The sequence below is a fragment of the Pagrus major genome, chromosome 1, assembly GCF_040436345.1.
Source record: "Pagrus major chromosome 1, Pma_NU_1.0".
Classification (NCBI taxonomy): Eukaryota; Metazoa; Chordata; class Actinopteri; order Spariformes; family Sparidae; genus Pagrus; species Pagrus major.
The window spans coordinates 17,802,077-17,828,095 of NC_133215.1; the positions used below are offsets into that span (position 1 = coordinate 17,802,077).

At 40.7% G+C, this 26,019-nt stretch overlaps 1 protein-coding gene across 4 annotated transcripts; it reads left to right on the forward strand.

The window, feature by feature from the left end:
• The first annotated feature begins 13 nt into the window (after positions 1–13).
• On the forward strand, positions 14–25,158 carry pds5a (PDS5 cohesin associated factor A). 4 transcript variants are annotated; one of them, XM_073467299.1, is made up of 33 exons: positions 14–106; positions 2,198–2,350; positions 9,488–9,691; positions 9,941–10,027; positions 10,113–10,210; positions 10,362–10,488; positions 11,360–11,440; positions 11,577–11,717; positions 12,322–12,437; positions 13,056–13,150; positions 13,286–13,431; positions 13,548–13,699; positions 14,390–14,503; positions 14,712–14,793; positions 14,907–14,955; positions 15,066–15,205; positions 15,727–15,842; positions 16,373–16,478; positions 16,629–16,789; positions 17,076–17,199; positions 17,374–17,532; positions 18,316–18,384; positions 18,958–19,094; positions 19,338–19,461; positions 19,787–19,991; positions 20,743–20,857; positions 21,021–21,153; positions 21,985–22,104; positions 22,377–22,439; positions 22,660–22,811; positions 22,903–22,990; positions 23,076–23,341; positions 24,761–24,849. In XM_073467299.1, the coding sequence occupies exons 2-33, from the start codon at positions 2,237–2,239 to the stop codon at positions 24,762–24,764; spliced, it is 3,888 nt and encodes a 1,295-aa protein (XP_073323400.1). In that variant the 5' UTR covers positions 14–106; positions 2,198–2,236; the 3' UTR covers positions 24,765–24,849. The 4 variants fall into 4 exon arrangements, with proteins under 4 accessions (XP_073323400.1, XP_073323378.1, XP_073323393.1 ...); XM_073467277.1 differs by lacking the exon at positions 14–106 and adding an exon at positions 1,169–1,270 and having other exon boundaries at positions 24,761–25,158; XM_073467292.1 differs by lacking the exon at positions 14–106 and adding an exon at positions 1,409–1,495.
• The last annotated feature ends 861 nt before the right edge of the window (positions 25,159–26,019 follow it).

Here is a 26,019-nt window from a genome sequence, read left to right on the forward strand (position 1 = left end):
TAGACTAACCAAAGTCGAACAACTGAAGGTTGTGATCAGTGACAGCACTCCAAGTGGTGGAAACAGCGCGGAGATCTCCACCGGTCCAACTCGGTCCGCCAAAGAGGTAACACCGGAAACCAACGCGATGACTTCAAAATAAAAGCATGGCCCTCCACATGGTTCCCGTTGAGTGTTTTTAAAGTAAAAGAAGCAATTTAATAATGACAACCTATGTTGTTAGGTATTAAAAGGCCCAGGCTTGCTAGACACATTTTATAAATTGATCGTGTTGTGTGTAAAATCGTAATCTGTGAAGAAACTAGTAGCTGAGTGAAATATCTCCATCTGAAAAGTAGTTGATTAAAGGTATAAAGTAGCATAACATGGAAACACTCAAGTAAGGTTTAAGTAACTTAAATTTGTACTGGAAACAATTACCAGGAATATTTATGTAATAATATTTAATATAGATATTAAATTGCTAGATTAGTACAGAGCTTCCTGATCCTTAGCAAAGATATTCACAGGAACAGTCTTGGGATTTTAAATTGAATGTATGTAATTCTGAATGTGCAAACTTCGTCCCCATTACAGGTCAGCTTTCATCACAAACGCACATAACTAAATTAACCTATGTATGCCTACAAAGTCACGTGGTACTGACACGATTAAAAAAGTTATGACAAAAACAAATAGCTTTCTTGAAATGTGTGAGGTCGGATATTCTTTTCAATTTTTAATTACTAGCTGACCACTACTCTCACAGTTCACTAGACAGTGAATGTGTGGGATTCAGCAGCAGTAGTAGTAATAGTAGCAAGATGAAATAGAAATATCAATAAACATATTGAAAGCAGAAATAAGTGTTGACAGACTTCACTTTAGCCTTTTAAACCATTGAACCACTACAATTATGATAATAATGCTAAATATGTAGTAGTAGCAGTAGATTTATCCACATATGTTATTCACCCATGTTAATTTATAGACAAAGATAGTGATTACATTTTTAAAAACAACAACAAAATGACACCTATGGCCGTTATTTTAAATCTTTGTCAGACAAACCCAGATGTTGGTGGAGGACAGAGTGTGACTGGACTGTACGAGCTGTTTGTTTCTCACTCCCGCCATGTATTTGGCGCTGCAGTACTCCTGCGAGACCGACGGGGGCGCTCTGCACCCAGCCTTCACACAGACAGCACTGACTGAACGGACAGAGAGCTTTGTGCCGAAAACTAAACCCAACCTGTGTCAGACTAATGAATTAAAACGGCCCACTTGAGAGGTAAATACTAACGAGGAGACGCTTGGCAAATATCCCGCGGTTTTAGTCGTAGTTGTGTGTTTGAAAACAGATTCATTTTGCATTTGTTGGGGTGTTGTAAATCCTCCGTGGGGGCAAGTTGGTGTTGAGAGAGGAGGGCTCAGGGCGACGGTAGCAGCCCTTCTTCGCCTGTGAACTAGCGGCAGTACGGAGCGATGCGTTGAAGTTGAAAAAAGACAGTAACAAGTAAATTAGCTTCGTTTTTAAACTTCATAAAGTAGTTGCATTTGTTGTAAAGCACAGGAACTGACCACGAGCATGGCTAATTTAGGCACAGATGATAGGATACTTCACTTCCTCTGTGATTGTCTGTAGCTGGAGATGTGATGGGTACCTGAATAGTTTGCGGCCTAGGCTAGCAAAAGTAGGCTAACCAGTTAGCCAGGACGGCTAACGTGTAGCAGCCGCTCGCTGCTACTTCCTTCCCGCAAAAAGCTAGCCGCTAGCCAATGATGTTTGCACTGCAACTAGCTAGCTAGCTAATTTGATAACCTGTATGACAGTAGACGTTCACCGGCTGCTCTCGTGTTTGTTTTAAAGTGGTTTTCAAGCGACTCAGCGGTTCAAGCAGCTACAATCTCATCGAAAGAGCGTTTGAGCTTGTTTCTGCAGCTGTACGATGTTTGATGAGAGATTTACGGAAAATATGGAGCTGATGTTTAGCTGAGGTGTTTTAGCATGCGAGCTAATAATATATACAATACTGGTTTAATGTTGGCTTTCTGTCCTGAAAGTTTTGTGGATCAGAATATCGGTAAATGTACAGGTGCGGCGTTAACAATTTTAGCGGGCAAAATTGATGATAGGCAAATGAGAATGATGGTTAAAACGAGGTTTTGGTAAGTGCGGTAGCATGGTTGTGTTGAACTTTTGTTTTCTGACCCATAGAGGCCAGTAGAAGACCGTGTGGACCATACATCAACAAGCATGGAGTTCCCGCAACAGCAGAAACCGGCGGGGGACGGAAAGATCATTTATCCTCCCGGAGTGAAGGAGATCACGGACAAAATCACCAACGATGAGGTGGTCAAACGGTTAAAGGTATGTTGATGGGGTTTCTTGCTGTCAAGATACCATTTTCTGCCACTCTTGACCTCATTGATCACTCTCCAGCCCCTGGCACAACGCCAAAGCCCTCCTAACTTTGTGAACTACTGTATATGAAGACATAAGAGGCATTTCCTCTCATGTAGACTGTTTTCCCCCAATCCTCTGCCTTGTTGTTGAGATCTCTCGGTCCGTAAACAACACTCACAAGCATGTCATCACTTCAAGAGTTTCAGGATGTTATTAGACTTGAGTGTGATGTGACACGTGAGATACTGCTGTTCAGAAGTATTTAAGTCTCCAACTTTCGCAGCACTTCATCTTATCATCCCCTGAAGGTTTGAAAAATGGGATGATCCCAAAATGTGAACACAAGGAAAGCAAACATTGCACACCAAAGCTATTTTTACTACAAGGAAACAAACCTGTGAGTCATGTTTGTATTTAGTCCATTTTTAAAAGTAACTGTCATGCTGCTATATATATATATATATATATATATATATATATATATATATATATATATATATATATTATGATAGCTCACTGGCCACTTTATTAAGTACATCTATTCAACTGCTTCTTAACGCAGATGTCTAATCATCCAATCACATTGCAAAGACTCAGTGTAAATAGGCATGTAGATATGATCAAGATAATCAGCTGAAGTTCGAACCAGGCATCCAAATGGGAAAGAAATGTGACTTTAAATGTGGCATGCTTGTTGGTGTTAGACAGGCTGGTTTTAGTATTTCATAAACTACCAATCTCTTGGGATTTTCAGGGACAGCTATCTCCATTGGCAGTTCTCTGGGTGAAAATGCTTCGTTGATAACATAAGTCTAAGGGCGAATTATGTACCATACTGGTTCAAGCTGATAGAAAAGCGACAGTTACTCAAATAATCACTCGCTAGAGCTGAGATATGCAGAGGAGCTTCTCTGGACGTAAAACACGTCGAAACATGAAACAGATGGGCTCAGGCAGCAGACCAAACCAGGTGCCACTCCTGTCAGCGATTAAACAGGACACACAATTGGCACAGGCTCACCAGAAAATGGACATTTGAAGCTTGGAAAAACGTTGCATGCTCAGAATTTGGTGTAATCAACACGAAAGCATGGATCCACCCCGCCTTGTATAAATGGTTCAGGCTGGTGGTGTGGGAGAAATTTTCTTGGCTCACTTTGGGGCCTACCTGAGTGTTGTTGCTGATCATGTACATCCCTTTCACTGTACTCAAATGGCCTCCACAGTCACCAGATCTCAATCCAATACAGCATCTTCTGGATACAGTCTATCCAGCCGTTTCGGAGCAACATTATTATTCACATGAGTCATCTTTCTGGTCACCTGGCAAATGTAAGGTCACCATTCACTCTATTTTAGCTCTGGTTTGGTCTCTATCAACTCTGAGGGAAATATCTGGCTCTTAAGGTGCTACATTCTCCAGTATGTTCACCAGCTAGTTGCTCATTGTGTCTGTCTACATTTGCTGCTGCTAAGCAGGTAGTGTACAGTGAGTTTTTAGAGCTTTTCCACTAAAACAGCTGCTCGCTACAGCCAAAAACAGAGCTGTGAGAGTGAACCAAAACAGTTAAGTTGTTGACCGCACAACTAAACAATGAGTTGAATGTCTCTATAAAGCTTTGTAAAGCTGAGGGGAGTTGCAGAATCAGGAGATAATTATCATATTTGATACATTCGATATGAAACTATTGATTATAGCTGCTTAAAACATGGGTATTCAACCTTCTCACACTGCATCCTGATATCAGCCCTCCCCCATACTTCAACCAATGGCAGTTTCAATGTTGGCATCTTTGTTTACATGCATCCTGTGACTCTTCTTAATCACATTAGATTGTTTACTACACTAACATTGAAATGGTTTCCTGACATCCTAGGACTGTTTATGGAGTAGCATCGTGACCGTAAAACACACCCCTTGGCAAGATGTACAAATGTGCTGAATGGCATGTTACTGACTGTGAAAGACAAATGTTTATGGATGCATTTAACCTGCTGTACACTGCTAAGAGTTGGAAAGGCTCCCACTAATTGCATGTGCAGTAATCTAGCCAGTCGTTTGGTGGAAGAGATTTAAGATTTGTGTCGCGCTGCCAGCAGGGCAATTAGCCAGTAGACAGCTTATTTTATATGGTTAATGTCTCAGTTATTCAGTCATTCTCATGTACAGTCAGCCACTATCATAAGTCTTGCAATAGTTTGGGTTAATGTCTGTGGTCAAAACCTTGTTGCAGATGTGACATTACAGAGTTTCATTTCTGAGTCCATATAGCACCAACCTAGAGTTTAATTTAACACTGCATGTTAACACGGTCTGTTAAAAATGGTCTGACTTTACATTAAGCATCTCACCCTGGCCTGCATGTTATTATGTGGGCCTGGATCCTAGTTTGCCTTTATTTAGTAGGAGTTGTTATCTGGACCTGTTGTTTTGTCTGGGACATATGTTGTCGTTTTAAACTCTGGTTTGATGTTTGCTTTCATCATTTAAACCTTTTACATATATGCTGGAGCAGAAACAAGCTGAGTCTGTGTTAGCTAGGTATTAACGAGTGGAAACATGTAAAACGGGTATTTCATCTTGTGATTAATCACAATTAAACTCACTTAATGTACTGGGTGGATTTATAATAACCCAACCCAATTTTTTGAATGAATGTGGCGGGAATGCATTTGCTTTAAGGACAAATTTTGCAATAACATTTGATGATGTATGCATCCTCACTGGCCACTGTAGGGACTTCTCCAGGGAAGTCAGCCCAAGTCAAAACCTGCTAATTGCCCGATTTGTTTATGGTGATTCGTTGTTGGGTACTACAGCTGAGTGTGTGGGACCCATCTACTCTTCGGCTCTTCGGCTGAGCAGCTAACTTCTGGTTTAGCCCTCTTCGAGCTTGTTATATTGATTTAATCGTGAGGCTCTTATAGATTTACCAAATGGATCAAATTCTAGTGGTGAAACAAGTCATTTCACGTGTCCTTTTGGACTCCTGTGCATTACGTGATGTATGTAGAATAACATGGTTTTGCCGCTATGCCAAATTGGCTTCAAAGCCCAGAGCTGTGACAGGGGGCTTGGTAGAGACAGGGATTTTGAAAATGTTAACACGCAGATAGCGGAAGAGGTGGAGAACTCCGACTGAAATATTCAGCCAATGGCAGGCTTTTACTCACAGCCTTCTTTCTGAGTAGACTGTGAGTCAGTCTACATCATTATTAATGTTATGTTGGCAAAACGAAAGTAGGAAGCGACTCGGAAGGGGAACAGCGCAGCAGTCAGATAGCATGCACACTAGCGATATCTTGTAGTTCACCTCGGAAGTAGACAGGCCGTTGGGTTCATTTTGCATTTAATAACTTAATAAATACCTTGGCAAGACGATAGTTAAGTATTTTGTGACAATGTTGTACCTCATCATGCTAGAGCCACTGTCATGCTATTTTTTTTTTCTTTTCATGTTTGTTTTAACGTAGCCCAAGGGTTCAAAACCCTGGCTAACCTGTCTGATTGTAATGAAGGATGAGGGGTAAAACGTTGGGTTTATGACTCTTCCCTGGGAAAGGAAATGGTTGTTGGTTAACAGTTTATTAGATGTTATCAGAGCTGCTTGCATGAATTACAGGGTTAAACTGTGGCTGGTTTTCAGTTGAACATTCAGCAGAAGCAGCACAATATATTTTGTATCAGCAGGCATTTACAAATAGGGCTAAAAGTAACTTTTATTTTGCCAATATTTTCTTGATTAATCTTTTAATTGGTCAGGTTATAAAATTTTAATAGATCAATGCTCATGAGAATTTCCCAAAGCCCTAAGTGATGTCGTCTTCAGTTTGCTTTTTTGCCCAATAGTCAGTCCATAACCCCAAAGACTCTTCATTGACTATCATAAATGATGAGAAAAGCAGCTAGGCCTTACATTGAAGAAGCTGGAAGCCAGCAAATTCTTTACATTTGTTCTTGAAAAAATTACTAAAACAACTCGATTATCACGGTAGAGGTTAATTTCTCTTTGCATCGACTGTTTGTCAGACTGAGCTGAAATACTTTGGAAATAAACTAGAAATTTAGGGTGCAGACGCCACATACTCGCAGCCCAGCAGGCCCACACACTCGTCTGTGTGGAGAGCCTTCACCGGCTGGGTTGTGACTGTTTCAGCTTGGAAGGGACGAGGGTTGGATAGAGTGTATGTGTGTGTACGTGTGTGTAGGAGTGAGTGTGGTGCTCTGCAGTCTGCTGGAGCTGTTGGCCCATCCCCCACCCCCGCTGGCTGCCTGGCTGTTTAGTGAGCTCCGCTGCTCTGCTTCGCCTCACTCTCGTATACACACACTCAGTCCTCACTCCCGTAGAGGAAGTGGTAGTTTAAAGCGTGGCGTCCTAGTGCCTATCCGTAAGAACTGAGATGTTTGATAAGACTAGTGTGCGTACAACCTCTTGCCTGAGGAAAAAGCTTAAATATGATGTAGTGTATTGGTGATAATTTTTGTCATTTTAACCTTTGCTATGATTTAATCCAAATGGACAAAGGGTCAACACAAATACATGTATTTAGGATCTACAATACGCCATTAAAAGCCTTTATATTTTAGTGATTTAGCGCTCAGAAAGTCACAGCACACTCTGAGTAATGGTTATGTGTTTCTTACCTCACATTGTACCTAAAAATACTTTAAAAAGTATTCGAATATTCTGCATTGTCGGGATTGAATTCAGTAACTCTTGGTGATACGGGGTTGTCGCACACTTGAGTAGTTTGGCTAAGATCTCAAGCTCTACATTGCTTTAGCCTCATTTGGCTTTTATCCAAAGTGGACTGGGATGTAAATTCAGGCCAACGGTCTCATGTCAGTTCAGGCCCATCTCAACATGTACTCCATTTACAACAGACCACGCATACTGTAAGCATATTGTTGAATTATTTTTTTTATGTTTACTGTTTATGCCATTAAAATTAAAGCCCATTGAGGCAATGTGATTGTGATTTTGGGCTATATAAATACAATTGATTTGATTTGAACATGTCTCTTACTCATAGTTGCCTACATCCAAAAAAGTTGAAAAGAGTCAAGTGTTCAGTTTCAAGAGTTGGTTAACTGCACTTCCATAATCAAGGCAACAGGAATAAATATTAATGTATTATTGTTATGGAGTGATTGTTTTACAGCTGGTGTTTTCACAGAGCTCTGACTGGACTTATGTTTATCACTATGAAGCTCTGGTATCTCTGAGTAACTGGGGATACTTCTGCCTTATAGAAAGTCTCCCGCTTTAAACCGGAAATATTGCCAAATATTGCGATATTCGCCTAATACAGGTCTATATATTTCTGATTATTTCCATCTTGATTATTTCCACCACCTTGGCTTGTGAAGATATCTGTAATTTCACAGAATTTTGTGGCATTTTTCTCGGGCTTTCCTCATTTTAAGGCACTCCCTCTCAGCTCTACTTTTTCTCTCTCTTCTGTGCTGTCCATGTCTTTGCCACATTGCAGCCACTTGCACTCCACGCACTGAATGTTTTGGTGATGTGCATGTGCGGACGACTAATCGCATGTGTTGACAGACTATCAGATTTAAAGCAGGCAGGGGTAGTGGTGTACAGTTCTGAGGGACTGTAGCTGCCTTGTGTTTTTCTTTCTGAATTATCCATTTTTAATGTAACATTTTTAACACTGGCCTGACACTCCAGCCCAATCAGCCTGCCAGGCCACTAAGAATTCTCCCAGTATCCCCGATAGCCCATCTGGGTCGCTCTAAGCCTTGGTTCTGTTTTGAGACTGCATTTTTCAGTGTCTCTGCTCTATACAATGCTTTCACATAAAACTGGATGCAGTCGTTTTTAGCAGACAAGCTCTGACAGGCCAAGTGACTTGGTACTGATGCAGATTATAAAGTGCTGTGGATAATTGCTTAAGCTACTCTGAATGCGAGTGTTTACAGTTCGTACCAAAAATAAATTCCTCGTTTGCTCTTGGTACATGACGTCATAAACAACTAATTGTGTCCTGTTAAGGATGATGGATTTGTTCAAGAGTTTAAAATTGTTATTGGAGCCTATGGGTCAAATTTTGTGAATAGGAATAATAGTGTTTTTGATGCCCAGAAAAATGAATTCATCTGTTTATATTATAATGATTTTGTTTCTTAATAAGTGGGCGTCATGTGACTTGTGAGTCTGTTGAGGCCACTACACTAAAATCACTTCAAACTAGATCTGATCTTGTGTGCTTGCTGTCTGTAACACACAGGGTTGTGGGCAAGTGAACCACAGAGCAACACACACACACACACATAAAATAATCAAACAGAAACCGGCAGCTACAATTAATGACAGCTAGCATCAGTGTTTCCCATTAATTGACGAGTCTCTGGCGGCCTGCCGTAGTCTAATTTGCTGCACCATAGTCTCATATTGACCTAAAAATGTTTTTTCACCTCTCATAAGAGCGCCGAAGATCTCTAATTTCTCGCCATTGCTTCAGCAAGGCATCTTTCACTTCACAGTCGACGCTTGACTGTTGACTATAGCTTATAGGTTTATGTTAACATTGTATAGCCAGATCTGTGTAGTAGAATAAATTGTGAGGACTGGACTAATCACCTGGTAGCAGAGCCCAAGCTTAGTATTATATTTGATTATTTTCTACATTTTATAGTTTCCACAATTTCTCATTTATGGTCATGTTGTTTATGGGTTAGGGTTATTTTTCTCTCAAAGTCCACCAGATTGATGCATCTAACTCTAAAATGTGCAAAATTCTCTTCTGGGGAAAGCATACCCCCGGACCACCTAGTGGGTCTGAGGTGCACCAAGTAGTCTCACAAAATCCTGTGGGAAACTGTAGCATCATTGGATTCTGTCTCAGGGTCATTTTGCACTGCAGGAGCACCGGCCACACATTAAAAACTGTTGAACTCCTGTCCAAACCCCCCGCCACAGCAGCTCCCCACTAATGTTTCACTCCATTAAACTGAAGCTATGATGCATGCTGTATTGTCTTAATGCAAAGCTGTCAAGCATTCAAATCTCTCCAGTATTTTTAAATTTTGGCTTGCCCAAGATGTTCCTATCTCACCTCCCTCGTCGCACTGTTTCACAGATGGTGGTGAAAACCTACATGGACATGGATCAAGACTCCGAAGAGGAGAAGCAGCAGTATCTTGCCCTGGCACTCCACCTCGCATCAGAGTTCTTCCTCAGGAACCCCAATAAAGACGTACGGTTACTGGTGGCCTGCTGTCTGGCTGACATCTTCAGGATCTATGCTCCCGAGGCCCCCTACACCTCCCACGACAAACTCAAGGTTAGGAACTGACCATGGACAGTTGCATGAAATCCCTTATCAATTAGCTCAGCAGTAACCTGAAGAAAATGGTTATCATCGGACATTTCAAACCATCACAATTATACTTTGCCAGTACCCACTCTGGTAAAATCTGCTGGTTTGAGAGCTTGTCAGGAAACAGATTTTATTTTTTGAGCACTCACTAATGCTAACCTTGAAACATTGTACTCAATCACATGCTCAAATGTTTTCCCTTCTTGTCTGCAGGACATCTTCCTGTTCATCACCAGACAGTTAAAGGGACTGGAAGACACCAAGAGCCCTCAGTTCAACAGATACTTCTACCTGCTGGAGGTGAGGAGCTAAAGCTAAACATTTTGGTTCGAGGGACAGTCAAACAAGCTGCTGATGAAGGAGTAACATTTCTTTGTTTCCGTAGAACCTGGCATGGGTGAAGTCTTACAATATTTGCTTTGAACTGGAGGACTGTAACGAGATCTTCATCCAGCTTTTCAAAACGCTCTTCTCTGTTATCAAGTAAGGCCACTGTTTAACCTCTGCTGTGTCATGTTCTCATATTGTTTTATCTACATACTGAAACAGTACTATTTATAAAGTTGGCTTGACCTTGTTCCATCAGGTGACACTTGATCAACATGTCCCTGTCTCTCTTTTTGTCTCTCCACAGTAACAGCCATAACCAGAAGGTGCAGATGCACATGATGGACCTGATGAGTTCCATCATCATGGAGGGCGATGGAGTAACACAGGAACTGCTGGATACGATCCTCATCAACCTCATCCCTGCACACAAGGTGGGAAACACACAAACACATTCATATGTATTATGTGTCATTTGGTTTTATTTGTCTTTTAATTTCAAGTTGATAGTTGAAAAACTCTAGATCAGATTTACAACACAAACACTTGATTATTTGATTACTTTGTGAGACCCTAGCAAAAAAACAGCAGCGTCTTTGAAGTTTCTTCTTATTTTCCTCTTTGCTTTCTAATAATGGAAACCTATTTTGAGCCGCCCTAACCACAAGAGAACCCTTATAACTCTAAACTTTAATGAATAGCTTCTTTTGATGCATCCACGCTGGCGAGAGCCAAGGCCTGAGGCATTATGTTTTCTGGTTTTCTGTTCGTTTTGTCTGTCCCATTTTTGTGAACGCATGCATTGCAGGGACGTCTTGAGGGAATTTCTTCAAATTTAGCACAAACGTCCGCTTGGACCTCGAGGAGGAACTGATTAGATTTTGGTGGTCAAAGGTTACTGTGACTTCTAAAAACACAATTTTGGCCATAACTCAAAACTTCATATGCTAATATCCATGTCAACATAGTGATAACCTCCATTTTGGCCAATAAATCAGTTAATACCTTTATTAAATTCCTCCTTAAAGTCTTAACTGCATGTATAATATATGACCGATGAGACTTGGGTGTAAACTGCAACTGAACTGGTATGCTGAGGCTCACGACTTTGAGACGGTTATTCTGATGTTTTTTCTTCTTTAAATAATGACAACAGTGGGCTGTACATATTTCTTAACCACTCCTAACTCCCGTCATATTGGACATTGACCAAAAGACTGAAGTTCTGTGTCCCTGTGAATGTTTAAATAAAATGTTCATTGTCACTTAAACTAACTGATCAGTGTTTAACTTTTCTTCAACCAGAACCTGAACAAGCAGGCGTATGATCTTGCCAAGACGCTGCTGAAGAGGACCGTCCAGACCATAGAGACATGCATCGCAAACGTGAGTAGCAGCCTACATGTCTAGCAGCCTCCATGTCTAGCCATTGTTTTTCTCTCTTCCGTCCTCAGTTTGTCAACATAAAATGCTGTTTGTTTCTCCAGTACGTCTTGTTTAATGAAGTTTTTATCTCCATCAGTTCTTCAATCAGGTTTTAGTGATGGGAAAGTCATCAGTCAGCGACCTGTCAGAGCACGTCTTTGATCTCATCCAGGAACTGTTTGCCATCGACCCCATGCTGCTTACCTCTGTCATGCCACAGCTGGAATTCAAACTTAAGGTGAACAAATTACACTCAGTCACCCCTAAAATACAGTATATCTCACCAGTGTACAGGAGACTACTTTGTCTTGATGTCCTGCTCAAAGAAGTTAAATCACTAACTTGATTCACAACGTGAATTTGACACTACCTCTTTACACATCGTCACTGTTGAATCATTTGTAGGACAATATTTAAGGGCAGAGAACCAGATTTTAAAGTGCCAGTCAATCACAGGGTGGACGTATAGAGACGACCATCATTCACGCTCACATTCACACCTCCGGGCAATTTTAAGTCGTTAGTCAACTTAACCTTCATGTACTGATGGTTTCTTGGGTTGCAACACTACAACCACATTAAAGGACGCCTCTGCTGAGCAGGCAGAGTGGGTAGCTCTCATACTGCTGCTACATCTGTACGTACCACAGACTGTTTATAAATGTATTAGACAAATATGAATTAGTTTGGATGTTAATGTTTTTCTGTTTCTGTTCTGACAAATATAATTTTCGTAATGTGTCAAACCAGAGTTTGTCTAACTGGAGTACAATTCGTATTTGTTGAAAAGAGCCTAAAAAATTCAACTTGCATTTTCCACGTGTTTGTTTTTGTGTGTGCAGAGCAATGATGGCGAGGAGCGTCTAGCTGTTGTACGGCTGCTAGCTAAGTTGTTTGGGGCCAAAGACTCAGAGCTGGCCTCACAGAACAGACCACTGTGGCAGTGCTTCTTAGGACGGTGAGTTACATGCACACGATGCACAAACACAAATTGATGCTTTAAGCTTATCCAGTTTAATCAAGAGAGACTAATTAATTGAAAAGTGAGTATGATGCATTTTTAAAGAATAGACAATTGAATTGATTTCTGTGAAAATACCACATTTTTCAAGAGTCGGTTAATTCATGAAGCCACAGTAGGAATTTTCCCCTGTGCTGTCTTGAGACTGGTGGTTGTAAAAGTCTGGAGATGATTTTCTAATTTTAGAGACCTCTTTTAGAGTATAAATTATAAAATTGTCAATAAAAATAATGGAGGCATATCTATGCGGCACTGAAATGAAAATAGGAAGTGAAAGCAGCCCAGTGAAACAATGTTTGCATACTGTCAATTATAAGATAATTGGTTAATGGAAGGCTCAGTCAAGGTGAATGGTCGGACAGCTGTCTGGTTTGACAGTACAGGAAGAGGGCATATTCAAAAAGATAGTGCAAATGAACAGTAGACTTCCTAGTCAGACAATTGCATAGTTGAACTCCGACACTTTGTATTTCCTCCATCAGTCACCTGCTCGCTCACTTGATTTTTTCCAAATATGATGCATTATTCACACTATTTCATTATGTTTTTCTTCAGGTTCAATGACATCCACGTTCCAGTCAGGCTAGAGTGTGTAAAGTTTGCCAGCCACTGCCTCATGAACCACCCAGACCTGGCCAGAGACCTGACAGGTGCACACTTGCTTGTGTTTTAGTTTTTCTGCCTCACCGTGTCTTTTTCACTCCCCTCTAATTCAGTCCTTTCTTTCACATGGTCCTCTTAACAGAAATGTGCGTTAAACGTCTTTCTCCTTATTATCCACTCAGAGTATCTGAAGGTGCGTTCCCATGACCCAGAGGAAGCCATCCGTCATGATGTCATTGTCACCATCATCAACGCCGGGAAGAAAGACCTCAACTTGGTCAACGATCAGCTCTTGGGCTTCGTACGGGAAAGGACCTTAGACAAGAGGGTGAGACCAGTACACACACGTATATGGAGCATCGCAATTACCTGGTTGCATTCTTCATCCTTCCTGCATCCTCATTTAAATCTATCCTCCCTGATCTGTTTTTCCTCCTCCTGTAGTGGCGTGTGCGTAAGGAGGCCATGATGGGCTTGGCTCAGCTTTATAAAAAATACTGTCTGCACCATGAGGCCGGGAAGGAGTCTGCCCAGAAGATCAGCTGGATCAAGGACAAACTGCTTCACATCTACTATCAGAACAGCATCGACGACAAGTGAGCATAAATAGAAATAAATAAATAAACAAATAAATAGATCAATGTTGAAAAGAACAACACAGCTGCTTTGGACGTTTTAGACCATCACAACATGCTGGTCTTTTGTCAATTTATTTATTTGTACATTTCAAACTTAACATGTTAAAACACCAAAGTCACACAACAACATAAACAAACTAACCGATCGGGGCAGCGGTTCACCAGCACTCTCATTATCTATGTGGTAAACCTTTTGTTTGTTTGTTTTTCGAAGGAGTCTGGTGGCCTTGAACTTAACTTTAGGAACTTATTACTTTGCAGATTTAGGTGTTGATAGGCTACTTGTGACTGTAACCAATCAGATTTCACAGTGTTGTGGGTGGGACATTGAGTGAGACCTCAGAGTTGTGACTAAAGCCAGAGAAAGAATGCTGCATCAGAGCCAAAGTAGAACATTTTTAAAATGATTTATTTTATCTGCAATGTGACAAAAAAAAACCCAAAAAGATAATCGGAAATATGCTGAATATCTTCTCCGATAACTGGCCAGGCCAATAATTGGTTTATCCCTACTTGTTATGACAACACAGGTCTTCAGTCTAAATAGAATTTCTGCAAATAGATTCAGTCAATTTTATTAGTACACTGAAATTTCGTGTTGATTCTGTTTTCTTATAATTCACATTAACTCTCCTCTCCTCTCTACAGGTTGTTAGTAGAGAAGATCTTCGCTCAGTACATGGTCCCTCACAGTCTTGACACAGAGGAGAAAATGAAGTGTCTGTACTACCTGTACGCGTGCCTGGACACAAATGCTGTCAAGTTAGTAAACCTGCCAACCTTATTGACTTCATTGTGATTGTACACACGGACACTGACCTGTATGTTTGCTTACAAATGCACTTTCTTAAAAACACTAACAGGTCAAAGAGTACATCTCACAAGGACAGTATATTTATCATCCTTTTTTTGCCACCTGTCCGTTCACCTGTTTTTTCTCTCTCTTTGTATGATTGATGTATGTTTTCAGGGCCCTGAATGAGATGTGGAAGTGCCAGAACATGCTCAGAGGCCTCGTCAAAGAGCTACTGGACCTCCACAAGCTGCCGGTGGTGAGTTGGCACACACACGCTACAGTACTACAAAACAAACCATCTCCTCCGTGTCTTCTGATGCTAATGTCCCTACATAATTATGACATGTTTCTCTCTTTTTCCCCTTGTAGTCCGAGGCCAACAACACAGCCATGTTTGGGAAGCTGATGAGTATTGCCAGTAAGTTGGAAACCACACAAATATGTTTTTATCCAACCCACACGCTCAGTCATTTCCTCAAAGTGTTTAAGGTTAATTCCTCTAATCCTAGCTCTTCTTTGTGTTTACAGAGAATCTGCCAGACGCCGGTAAAGCCCAGGACTTCATGAAGAAGTTCAACCAGGTTCTCGGAGAGGACGAGAAGCTCAGAGTCCAGCTGGAGATGCTCATCAGCCCGACCTGCTCCTGTAAACAGGCTGAGATCTGTGTGGTGAGAGGACACTGAACACTTGTCCTTTTAACATGCGTACTTAGGCAAACTGACCTGTTTCTTAAATACACCCCCACACAATAGTGTTAATATTGCTAACACATTGGCCACAAAAACAAAGTTACTGAAAATGGTTCATTTTATCAATATTTTCGAGGAGCGACTTAAAAAATGAGGTAACTTTGTTCCCTGCAACAAATATTGCATCAGAAATAGAGCTGCAACTAATGACTATTTTTATTAGTGATTATCCTGCTGATCGTTTTTTTATGCTTAATCATTTAGTCTATAAAATGTCAACAAAGTAAAGCAAAGCAGCAAATCCTCACATTTAAGAAGTCGGAAACAGGGAAAGTTTGGTGTTTTTGCCTGAAAAATGACTGAAACTATTAATTGATGATCAAACTTGTTGGAAATGAATTTTCTTTCAATGCAAACCTTGGAGTAAATGTGTATGAGGACATATAAACACAAATCTGTGAATGTTGATATTAATGGTGTCCTGTTTGTACTGTGTGAAGAGGGAGATCACTCGGAAGTTGACGTTTCCCAAACAGCCCACCAACCCGTTCCTGGAGATGGTTAAATTCCTGCTCGAGCGCATCGCCCCCGTCCACATCGACTCTGAGGCCATCAGGTCAGAAAACATCCTGACGTGTTCAACAGACTACAAATGTTATCACATGTTCTCGTCAAAACTCTGATACCACCCAAATGGATAAGAGTAAATGTTGATTCAAACTGAAAGTAGTGTAAATCCTGTTCTATTAGATAAAAGTGTTTTTTTGTACAATACACAAAGAGGCAGTCATAAGACAGAGCAGCAGCCTGTGTTCTACTATCTCAGTGACAGTGTCATTGTGTAATACCATAAACAGGCTTTTCTCATTCACTGAGACACCTGGTGGTGGTGAGGTGTACCTGCAGGCCTCAGATGAGGAGCAGGTTTAACCCTTTCTGCTTTATGGAAAATCACCATGAGTGAGGAAAAGCTTGTGCTGAATGACTTCTAGTGCTGAAGTTAGACAGTGTGACAGTTTCTATAATGTTCAGTACTTGATTTAATGTCCTAAGATATCTAGAAATGCCCTTTTTGTCTTGTAACACACATGGGTTTAGATTAGTTAAACACAAGCATGATTATAATATGTCATGTTTGTCTTTTAGTGCTCTGGTGAAGCTGCTTAACAAGTCCATTGAGGGCACAGCTGACGACGATGAGGAGGGTGTTACCCCTGATACAGCCATCCGCTCTGGGCTGGAGCTACTCAAGGTATGTAACATGCAAGCATCCTGTAATAAATGGAGACCCCGAATGCCCCAAATAATCTATTTGTGATTACATAATGTGCCTAGGTACTATGATAATTGAACAGATGAATGTTGGAAAGAAAATACATTCACTCTGTTTGACTCCTTTTAGGTCCTGTCATTCACCCACCCCACAGCGTTCCACTCAGCAGAAACCTACGAGTCTCTGCTTCAGTGTTTGAAGATGGAGGATGAAAAAGTGGCTGAGGCAGCCATCCAGATATTCAGGAACACAGGGCAGAAAATCGAGACAGAGCTACAACAAATAAGATCGTAAGACAGAAATGATATCATACTTTTAAGTGAAAGAGATGAATTCAAACAATGGACATTGTATTTGACAGCAGTCTCATCTTAAATGTCTGTTTTTCAATTGCAATTGTTGTAATGTTGTGATTGTTTTTGTTTAACAATTGCCACGGACACAAAAAGAATTTCTGAAAGGATAATAAATTAAGCTAACTAACTCCAGACGAAGGACATTTGCATTTACATTTATGCATTTGCATAATCTTCTTTGTGCAACTCGTCCTGATGTCTGTTCTTGTGTGTCCATCAGGACTCTGATTCCCATCCTGCATCAGAAAGCCAAACGGGGAACACCTCACCAGGCCAAGCAGGCTGTTCACTGTATCCATGCCATCTTCAACAACAAGGAAGTGCAGCTGGCTCAGATTTTTGAGGTAGGGGTTAATTTCATAACTTAGTGAATTTCAGGATTTCAAAAAGTCTGATTTTATTTATCTTAACATACATTGTAAATCATTTTCTTGTCCCCCTGTTTTTCCTCCATATTTCATCTTTTGACATTTCTTTGCTCAAGTGCACTCACGCTGTTTTTTCCCCTTCACCCGCAGCCTCTGTCACGTAGTCTGAATGCAGACGTACCAGAGCAGCTCATCACTCCCCTCGTGTCTCTGGGCCACATCTCCATGCTGGCTCCAGATCAGTTTGCGTCACCGATGAAGTCCATTGTGGCTAACTTCATTGTCAAGGACCTGCTCATGAATGACCGAGTGAGTAGAGATAAAACGATGAACTAAAACAGACAGTTGCACATATAATAAAGACAGAACATAACATCATGCTCTGAAAACCATGCTCACCGGAGGGGAAAACAGTAATTGGAGCCACACTATGCAACCAAAGGCTGAAATACAAACAGAATTCCCGTAGCAAGCTAAAATCGTTAGATTTCAGCATGTTAAAGGATTATTTTAGCACCCGATGTCGACCAGAGAGCAAGAAGGTTTATTGACAAACTCAATATTGATCAGTCTCCCTTTTGCTTGCCTTATTTTCAAGGATCCTATTGAATGGCCAGAAGTGAAATACTTTGATATTTAAATCTGTTTGATTGAATCACCATTAAGGTCATCATTTAACCAAACAAAGATCGAAACCAGACTTTGCACAGCTTAGTTAGCTTCAACCTCTCCAGTTTGTCTTGCTAAACTACCAACTCTAATCACTACTTATCTAATAATAATCAGGGCACATTTACACGCTTCATGAGAGTTACATCCCCAATTGTTGATTTCAGTTCGGCACCTTCACACAATACAAAGTCAGTGTAGAGCGATTAATTGTTTCCCCTGTGGGTGGGACTTAATTGCGCTCTGTCTCAATTACAACGTTTTTTGTATTTTCACAACAATGAAAAGAGCATCTTTTTAACTCCTAAAAAATACACCCAGTCTTGGATAAACTGAGAATTGGTTAAATCAAGTCGCTAATGTGTGCATATTTGCAAAGAAAAGAGTGAGAATGTGACTGTGATGGACCTTTTGTGTCTCTAGTCGGTGGGGAACAAGAATGGCAAGCTGTGGACCACCGATGAGGAAGTGTCACCTGAGGTTCTAGCTAAGGTAAGAAGTAGGGATGCACCAAAATGAAAATTCTTGGCCTAAGCTGAAGCCGAACATAAGGAAATACTTGGCCAAATATATGCAGAATACCGACTAGGCTACCATAACCTACTGGTAATTTTTATTTCCGATTTATTTGTTAATCTGTACCATTGCATAAGTTAAAACAATTTTGATTTCAATTTTTGCTTTTTAAATAGCTAAATTAAATAACAATGCAAAAAAAGTAATGAAAAAACGTTTTATTTGATAACGGGTAAGCATTTAGAACATTTGGTCACCTTACTGCACTGTTGAGAAAAGCTTTTGCCATATCTGTAGATAACAACAGTGGACTATAGGCATAAACTCACAACAAAGGAAAGATCTTCCAGTGGGCTCAGTATATTATTTGGATGTCTGAATATAGTATGCTATATTTAATCAGTTTTTACTAAAGCATTTATTTTACCGTATATACCTGGATATTCCCTGCCTCTCTGAAAAGACTCTGCCAGTGAACTCTGTTTAGTGTGTGGGGTCTGGGTGCTGTCCACTCGTTGCCTATTATTCATGCTCTTCTTGTTCCCACAGGTACAGGCCATCAAGCTGCTTGTGCGTTGGTTACTAGGAATGAAGAACAACCAATCCAAGTCAGCAAACTCCACCCTGCGGCTGCTGTCAGCAATGCTGGTCAGTGAGGGAGACCTCACAGAGCAGAAGAAGATCAGGTAAACCAGTGTTAAAGCTGTCTTAGTAGAGCTGTTAGAGGGGTGAGATCTAGTGTGACAATTTGTCATTAATTCAGTAAGAGTTAAAAAACAAGCTGTTTTTAACATTGGTTTAAACTGATGAATCATTTATTACAGATTCATGTGCACACTGAGGGGAAAAAATCTGCCATTTTCAGTTAATTAATTTTTTCATCTTACCCATCCTTCTGCTCCCTTTTTGTTCCTTCTTTCTCCTTGCAGTAAGTCTGACATGTCTCGTCTGAGGCTGGCCGCAGGTGGAGCCATTATGAAGTTGGCCCAGGAGCCCTGTTACCATGACATCATCACACCTGAACAGTTCCAGCTCTGCGGCCTCGTTATCAATGTCAGTCTCACCTTTACTTCACTGTTTTACAAGCCTCTTTAACGGAGGACATTTTGACATGTCACAGTCTGAGAAGCACAGGCGAACATGATAAAATGAATGATGGCATAATTCCATTTAGCTGCTTCTGGGTCCTGTTGTTATGCATCCCGGCTCACTGACAAATTGGAGCCATCAGTCATGTTATAAATAACTCTTGTCCTCTTCCTTCTATGTCGAGTCAAAATGTCTGCTGCGAAAAAAGCCTGTTGTGAAGCAATTTTGTGGGAAAGTTCATTCGCAGTGTGTTACATGAATAAAAGGAAACATTGCTTCCTACGTGCAGGATGAGTGCTACCAGGTTCGTCAGATCTTTGCTCAGAAGTTGCACTTGGCTCTCGTCAAACTGATGCTGCCCCTCGAGTACCTGGCTGTCTTCGCCCTGTGTGCCAAGGACCCAGTGAAGGAGCGCCGCGCCCACGCCCGACAGTGCCTCCTCAAAAACATCTCCGTCCGCAGAGAGTACATCAAACAAAACCCACTCGCTCAGGGTCAGTGCGCCACCTGTGGAGGTTTCCACTATTACACACGGCTGCTGTAGTGATTTTGCAGAACGCAGCTCTAAAGTTTTGTGTGTGTTATTAGACAGCTGGTTTGATTCTGAAACATCACAAAACCAAGTAAATAAATTTAGCACAACTTTTTTACAGAATTTCCAAAAGAAAGAATCTGCAAAAGAAAATGTGAATGAATATCTGTTTCCATCCACTACTGTGATGCAAATATTCATATTCAAATATAAATATCCAGTAAATTTCCATTAAGTGGTGGCATGATTGGAAAATGGCATTTAAGTTTGTTGCATGTATTAAATTGAGGAAGATTACACGTCCTCATCGCTCAGAAGTTTTCATCTTCTGCAAGTTTGTTGTCTCTTCACTGGATGTTTTTGTCACACATTTCATATCTGTTATGATTGGTTTGCTATGCTAAGTCTGTTTTCATGGCACTTTGTCATCTCATTGCTTTTGTTTTTAAGTTACCAGACAGACACATGACACAGCACAAAACAAGCAGGAGAAACTAGTGTTGAACAAAGTGAGAAAAAAACAAACAGCAACACCATCAAGAACAAAAAAGATACATTTTAATTTATTAATTTATAAAAATCTAAAAATAAATTTAAAAAAAGGCAAGTTTGTCTTTGATAATTTTAGGTTATCGCATTTTATTTTCATCAATGCACCAATTTATCCACCTCAGCCAAACGTAAAAACTTCTCTCTCTACTCTCTTTTTCCAGAAAAACTTGTCTCCCTCCTTCCTGAGTACGTCGTTCCCTATATGATCCACCTGCTGGCCCACGACCCAGACTTCACAAAACCACATGAATATGAACAGCTCAAAGACATCAAAGAGTAAGTGTTGATATACTCTGTTTTGGTTTTGTGAATATGTTATATTATATGAAAATATGTTGTTTTAAAAATATTCCAAAGCAGTGACATATACCTTTGTAATATAGCCATTGTAATTATACCTACATATGTTTATTGTGCTTGTGTTTGTGTGTGTGTGTAGGTGCCTGTGGTTCATGCTGGAGGTGCTGATGACCAAGAATGAGAACAACAGTCATGCCTTTCTTAGAAAGATGGTGGAGAACATCAAACAGACCAAGGATGCACAGTGTCCTGAAGATGCAAAGGCCAATGAGGTATACACACACGTACACACACATGCTTACTCAATGCGGCAAACAGACAGTTGGAGGAGTAGTTAAGCAATAAGAGCACAGCCAGACACACACAAACTTGTGGACTTTGAAGTTTCAGTGTCCTTTGAATGAAGATTTCAAAGTAGATCATGTCGTCTGGAGACCTCTGTCTGTCTGTCTGTCTGTCTGTCTGTCTGTCTGTCTACCCACCCATGGAGATTGAGGAGTAACTGTAAAGTTAACAGCTCTTTAGGAAAACAAGCTGCTGTCCATAATGTATTATAATTCATAAAATTGTTACAGTTGGGGAACAGATGTGACATTGACAAATTGATTCAAACCCAACTCAACTGGTCGAGGAAGATGGCCGTCTTTTCATTTCAATTACCAAAGATGTACAGCACATTTATTGGGCCTGTGCTTAGAAATAAAGGGGAAAACTAACAAAGAGAATTGTAACAGAGATGATGATGATGATGTTGTTGATAAAGTATGGCTGTAAAACATGACAGTATAATTTTAAATATCATAATTTCAACATTAGGAATATGCTTGAATAACTTTTTTTTAACATAATCTGGTGTTCCATCTACCAACAAAACGAACAAAAAATATACATTGTCTTCTGTGCTTGTAAAGGAATTCTGCAAACTTCATTTAGTAGCAATTTAGATGTGATGATAAAGCATTTTAGAGTCTGGAAATATATTTGTTTACCTACCTTGAAAGTGCTTGAAACGTGCCGTATACATCACTCAGAACCAGAATGCTGGTCAAACATCATTATCATCGTTATCTAACAGTGTGTATCACCTGTTGTTGTGGTTACAGAAGCTGTATATTGTCTGTGACGTTGCCCTCTTCGTCATCGCCAACAAGAGCACCGCCTGTCACCTGGATTCTCCGAAAGACCCTGTCCTAGCCACCAAGTTCTTCCTCATACAGGACAAGGCAATACACACACAAACATACACATGCATGTAAATAATGTCTTTATCTTTGTGGAACATGAAAATGATTTCAAAACAAACACGGGCAACAACCCTTACTCTACTCTTGGATAAAGAAAGGAGCCTCAGAACATTGAACATTTCTAACATTTGTTAAGAATGATGGTAGAAAAATGTGGGCAAACACTTGTGAGAAGTACGCCAAGCTCACAACCTTCGTGGTTTGGCAGGTTATTCTCATCAACGTTTTTCTGTTGTGATTTCTTTCTGCAGGAATTCAAAAATGACAAAGAGTATCTGTCGACAGAGATGAGACAAATGCTGCTCACTGGAAAGGTAAATGCAGCTCTGTAAACCACTTAATATTGCTCTCAGTTACTGAGCAACCCACATTAAAGGTTAACACTGCTTCAAATTGTGACATGGATAGTTTAATGAGTGGAGGCAGAGAGAATTTCGTAATATTTTCAAGCCTACTCAATGATTATTTTTACACGCAATATAATTAACAGTTTAATAACTACACCCTCCAACTCCGCCATGTTTCTTTCTGCAGCCTAAACCAGCGCCAGTGTTGGCAGCTGTGAACAAGCCTCTGACAGTACCAGGGAGGAGGATCTTCACCAAGACCACCACAGCGTCAGACACGGCCAGTAACACCAGCACCAACTCGTCCCCGCTGAGTTCCTCGACCATCAACAAGAACAGGTATACACGCACATGCGCACACACACACACACCAGCAACAGCAAGAAATAACGCTTTCTTCAACTGAGTGATTGTTGAACGTTTCTTGTAGTAACAGCAATGCTGCCACTGAGTCATCAGAGAGTCGAGCGCAGGAAAACAACGAGAACCCGGTCATCAAAAATGAAGAGGTCAAGAAGGTAAGCTCAGCTAGACGCCAGCTGGATCTGCACATACTGCAGTGTTAGGAGAGTTATCTTGACTAAGCTTTCCTGTCATTCTCAGGATGAGCCGAGTCAGAACGCGACCCCTGACGCCGAGACAGAAGCATCGCCTGTCAAACGACGTGGTCGTCCGCCCAAATCAGCTGCTGCTGCTCCTGCGGCAGCTGAAAAAGAGGGAGTAGCAGCACCAACGGGTGGTGGAGCCGGCAGAGGCAGGAAGAGAGCAGCTGACCCCAACTCCAACCCATCGGCAGAGTCAGTGAACAGCAAGATGTCAAAACAACAGCAGAATGATGAAGGGACAAAGAGACAGATTGACTTACAGAGGTGAGAGAGAAGCTAAGAAATGGTGTCACAGAAGGTCACTTTGGTAACTCAGTTTATCGTAGATATTGAAAAGGAACAATGAGGGGAAAAAAATAAATTGACAAGTGGTGCTTTTAACTGTAGTGTGCTTCTTAAACTGATGGCTTATGAACATCCTCTTATCCTTAGATTCCACAGAGATCCTTTACATGTCAATTCTTCTTCAGGTGGCTATTTGTGAGCAGGGAGAATGAAAAGGTGAAAAAGTGGGAGTCTGGAGAGGAGACAGGGAGAGCTGTAGGGACAGGTGCCCTCATCCTGGGCAGCGAGGGTGATACTGAGATAGAGCTGGAGTCCAGCCCAGAGGGAGTTCCTCCTGGAAGGCAGGGAGACCCCATCAGTGGAGACAAGTCAGGCTGTTTGGCAGTGAGTTGGTTTAGTCCAGGATGTCTGTAAACACCGCTTATCCAGCCACAAGGTTCACTCATAGATACCAGCTACTTAAGGAAGTATTTCACAGCAGGAAAGATGGCCTTTGCATAAACTGGGATGTCTATGCAGCAGAAAGACAGAAACATTTTTGAAATTGGTGCCAGAGAAAATGGAGAATAAGGCCAGTGTTGTTTTCTTTCGCACAAACAGTAGAAAACCTACAACAACCAGAATCCACTGCGCCACACTGGACAGTGACCACTCCCGCTGATGGATGACGTACTGCGAGTCGGGTGGAGTTTAGTTTTGGCTAGAAGTCCATTTTGAAACTGGAAACAGTAAGGCAGCTAGCTCGTAACAAACAATATCGTATTACATCTAAACAGTTCACTAAAATATGCTTCTGAAAAGAGCTGAGATGAGAAATAGACGATGAACAGATCCATTATCCTTTATCCAGATCTGCACCATCCGCAAGTTAATGGGGTCTATTCCGGGCTGGGACCCATCCTCCATCCAAGTTTCCTGGAAATCTATTCAGTAGTTTTTGTGTAATTCTGCTGACAATCCAACCAACAAAGGGACAAAACAAATAACTGCCTTGGCAGAGTAATAAACATAAACATAAACTCAAAAAAGAATAGCAAACTATCAGATTCAGTTTGATTTGCTTTATATATTTTGGCCAACTTTCTTGGAATAAGGGTTGTAGTTACAGGCCTGTTTATGTTTCCTTAAGCTTCTGTATCTTCATTTCTGCCGTCGTCTGCAACAGTCGTCTACATTTTAGGAAATCTTTTGCTGAAAAGACACAATCTTAAGTTGAAAGTTTCTGTCAAGGTTACTTTTCATTCATCTTTAACAAACAGTCCCATTCTTGAAGCAACAAGCCACAGATGATTGCATCAGTGTTAGGTCGTCATTCTGTTAGGATGGTCACTGTGAAGAGCGTCAGCTCGAACCCGTCTTTGCTCTTTTCACCTGAGTTCAAACTTTGTTGTCTTTCAGGTAAAAAGGAAAGTGGTGAAGGTGAAGTCGAAGTCAAGACTGTAGAGAAATGGGCCAGACTCTTCCGTATACCTTCCCAACCCTCCGCACACCGCTCCTGTGACTCTAAAGCTTTCCTGGACACATTATGGACCTTTCTTAAAACACACATGTACACACACACGCAAACACACACACCACTGACATCCTAGAAGGTTTTAAATACCTTATAGTCATGATTTGAAGCTCATTGTATGTAGGTCTTACTCAAAAAAACATGTTATTTTTTTCCTTTGTGTTTGTTGCTCTTTGCTTCTTTTGTGGAGCCATTTTTAAGAAAAAAAAACAGGATGGACATTTTACAAACGTTTTAATCTGGTTATGATTGTTGCTTATTAAATTCCCTGGGAAAAATCCTACTGCACGTGTCCTGACCTCTTCCTCCTCCTGTGTGTCACAATATATGTTTATTTCAAGCTCACCAGTTTTACTTAACCGGTTGTATTTTGTAAATACCAATGTGCAAATTTGCAGCTAAACTTTTTGAATATCCTTGACTGTTGCAGCAAATGGTAAAAAAATGGGAACAAAACAATTCACAGATAAACCGCCACCTAAACTCTATAAACTTTGGTACGTTTAGATGCTCTAGCTTGTTTATAGCATCACAAACCCTCAGTGACTTCTCTTACCTGCCAAACTGTAATGCTCTTGAAGGCCTTTTGATTTATTTAGTGAGTTAATGGATACATTTAAGCGGTCCAACAGTTGTGGATACTGTGCTCCAGCTCTGTTTGAACTACCTTTTTGTATTTTTTTACTGCTGAATTATGAAACAGTACTTCACTTTGGAATGCATAAATGACATATTACTATACAAGTATGTGTTCAGGTTTTTGTTTCTTTTACAATCATATTTTTGGGGACTTCTGTCAAAGTCAGGTCAAATTTGATTTGAAGCATTGAGGGAACCTTGCAGGTTTTTTGATGTTATTAAGTAAGTATGCCTATTCTCATGATCTTATTTATTATTCTAGAAAATAAATACTTTTAGATGTTACCATGTAATGCATTTGCCTATATTGGCATTTTTATGAAGTAGGGATTGGCGGATGGATACTGCAGTATCGATATCCCGATACTCGCAAGCTGCTCATTTGTTGTGGATTCCTTAGTATGAATATCGATACTAAAATTATATAAATGCAAAAGTTGCTGGCTGCAATGCATTGCTACATTTCACAAGCTAAATTTAAACAAAATAAACTCCCAAAATAAAG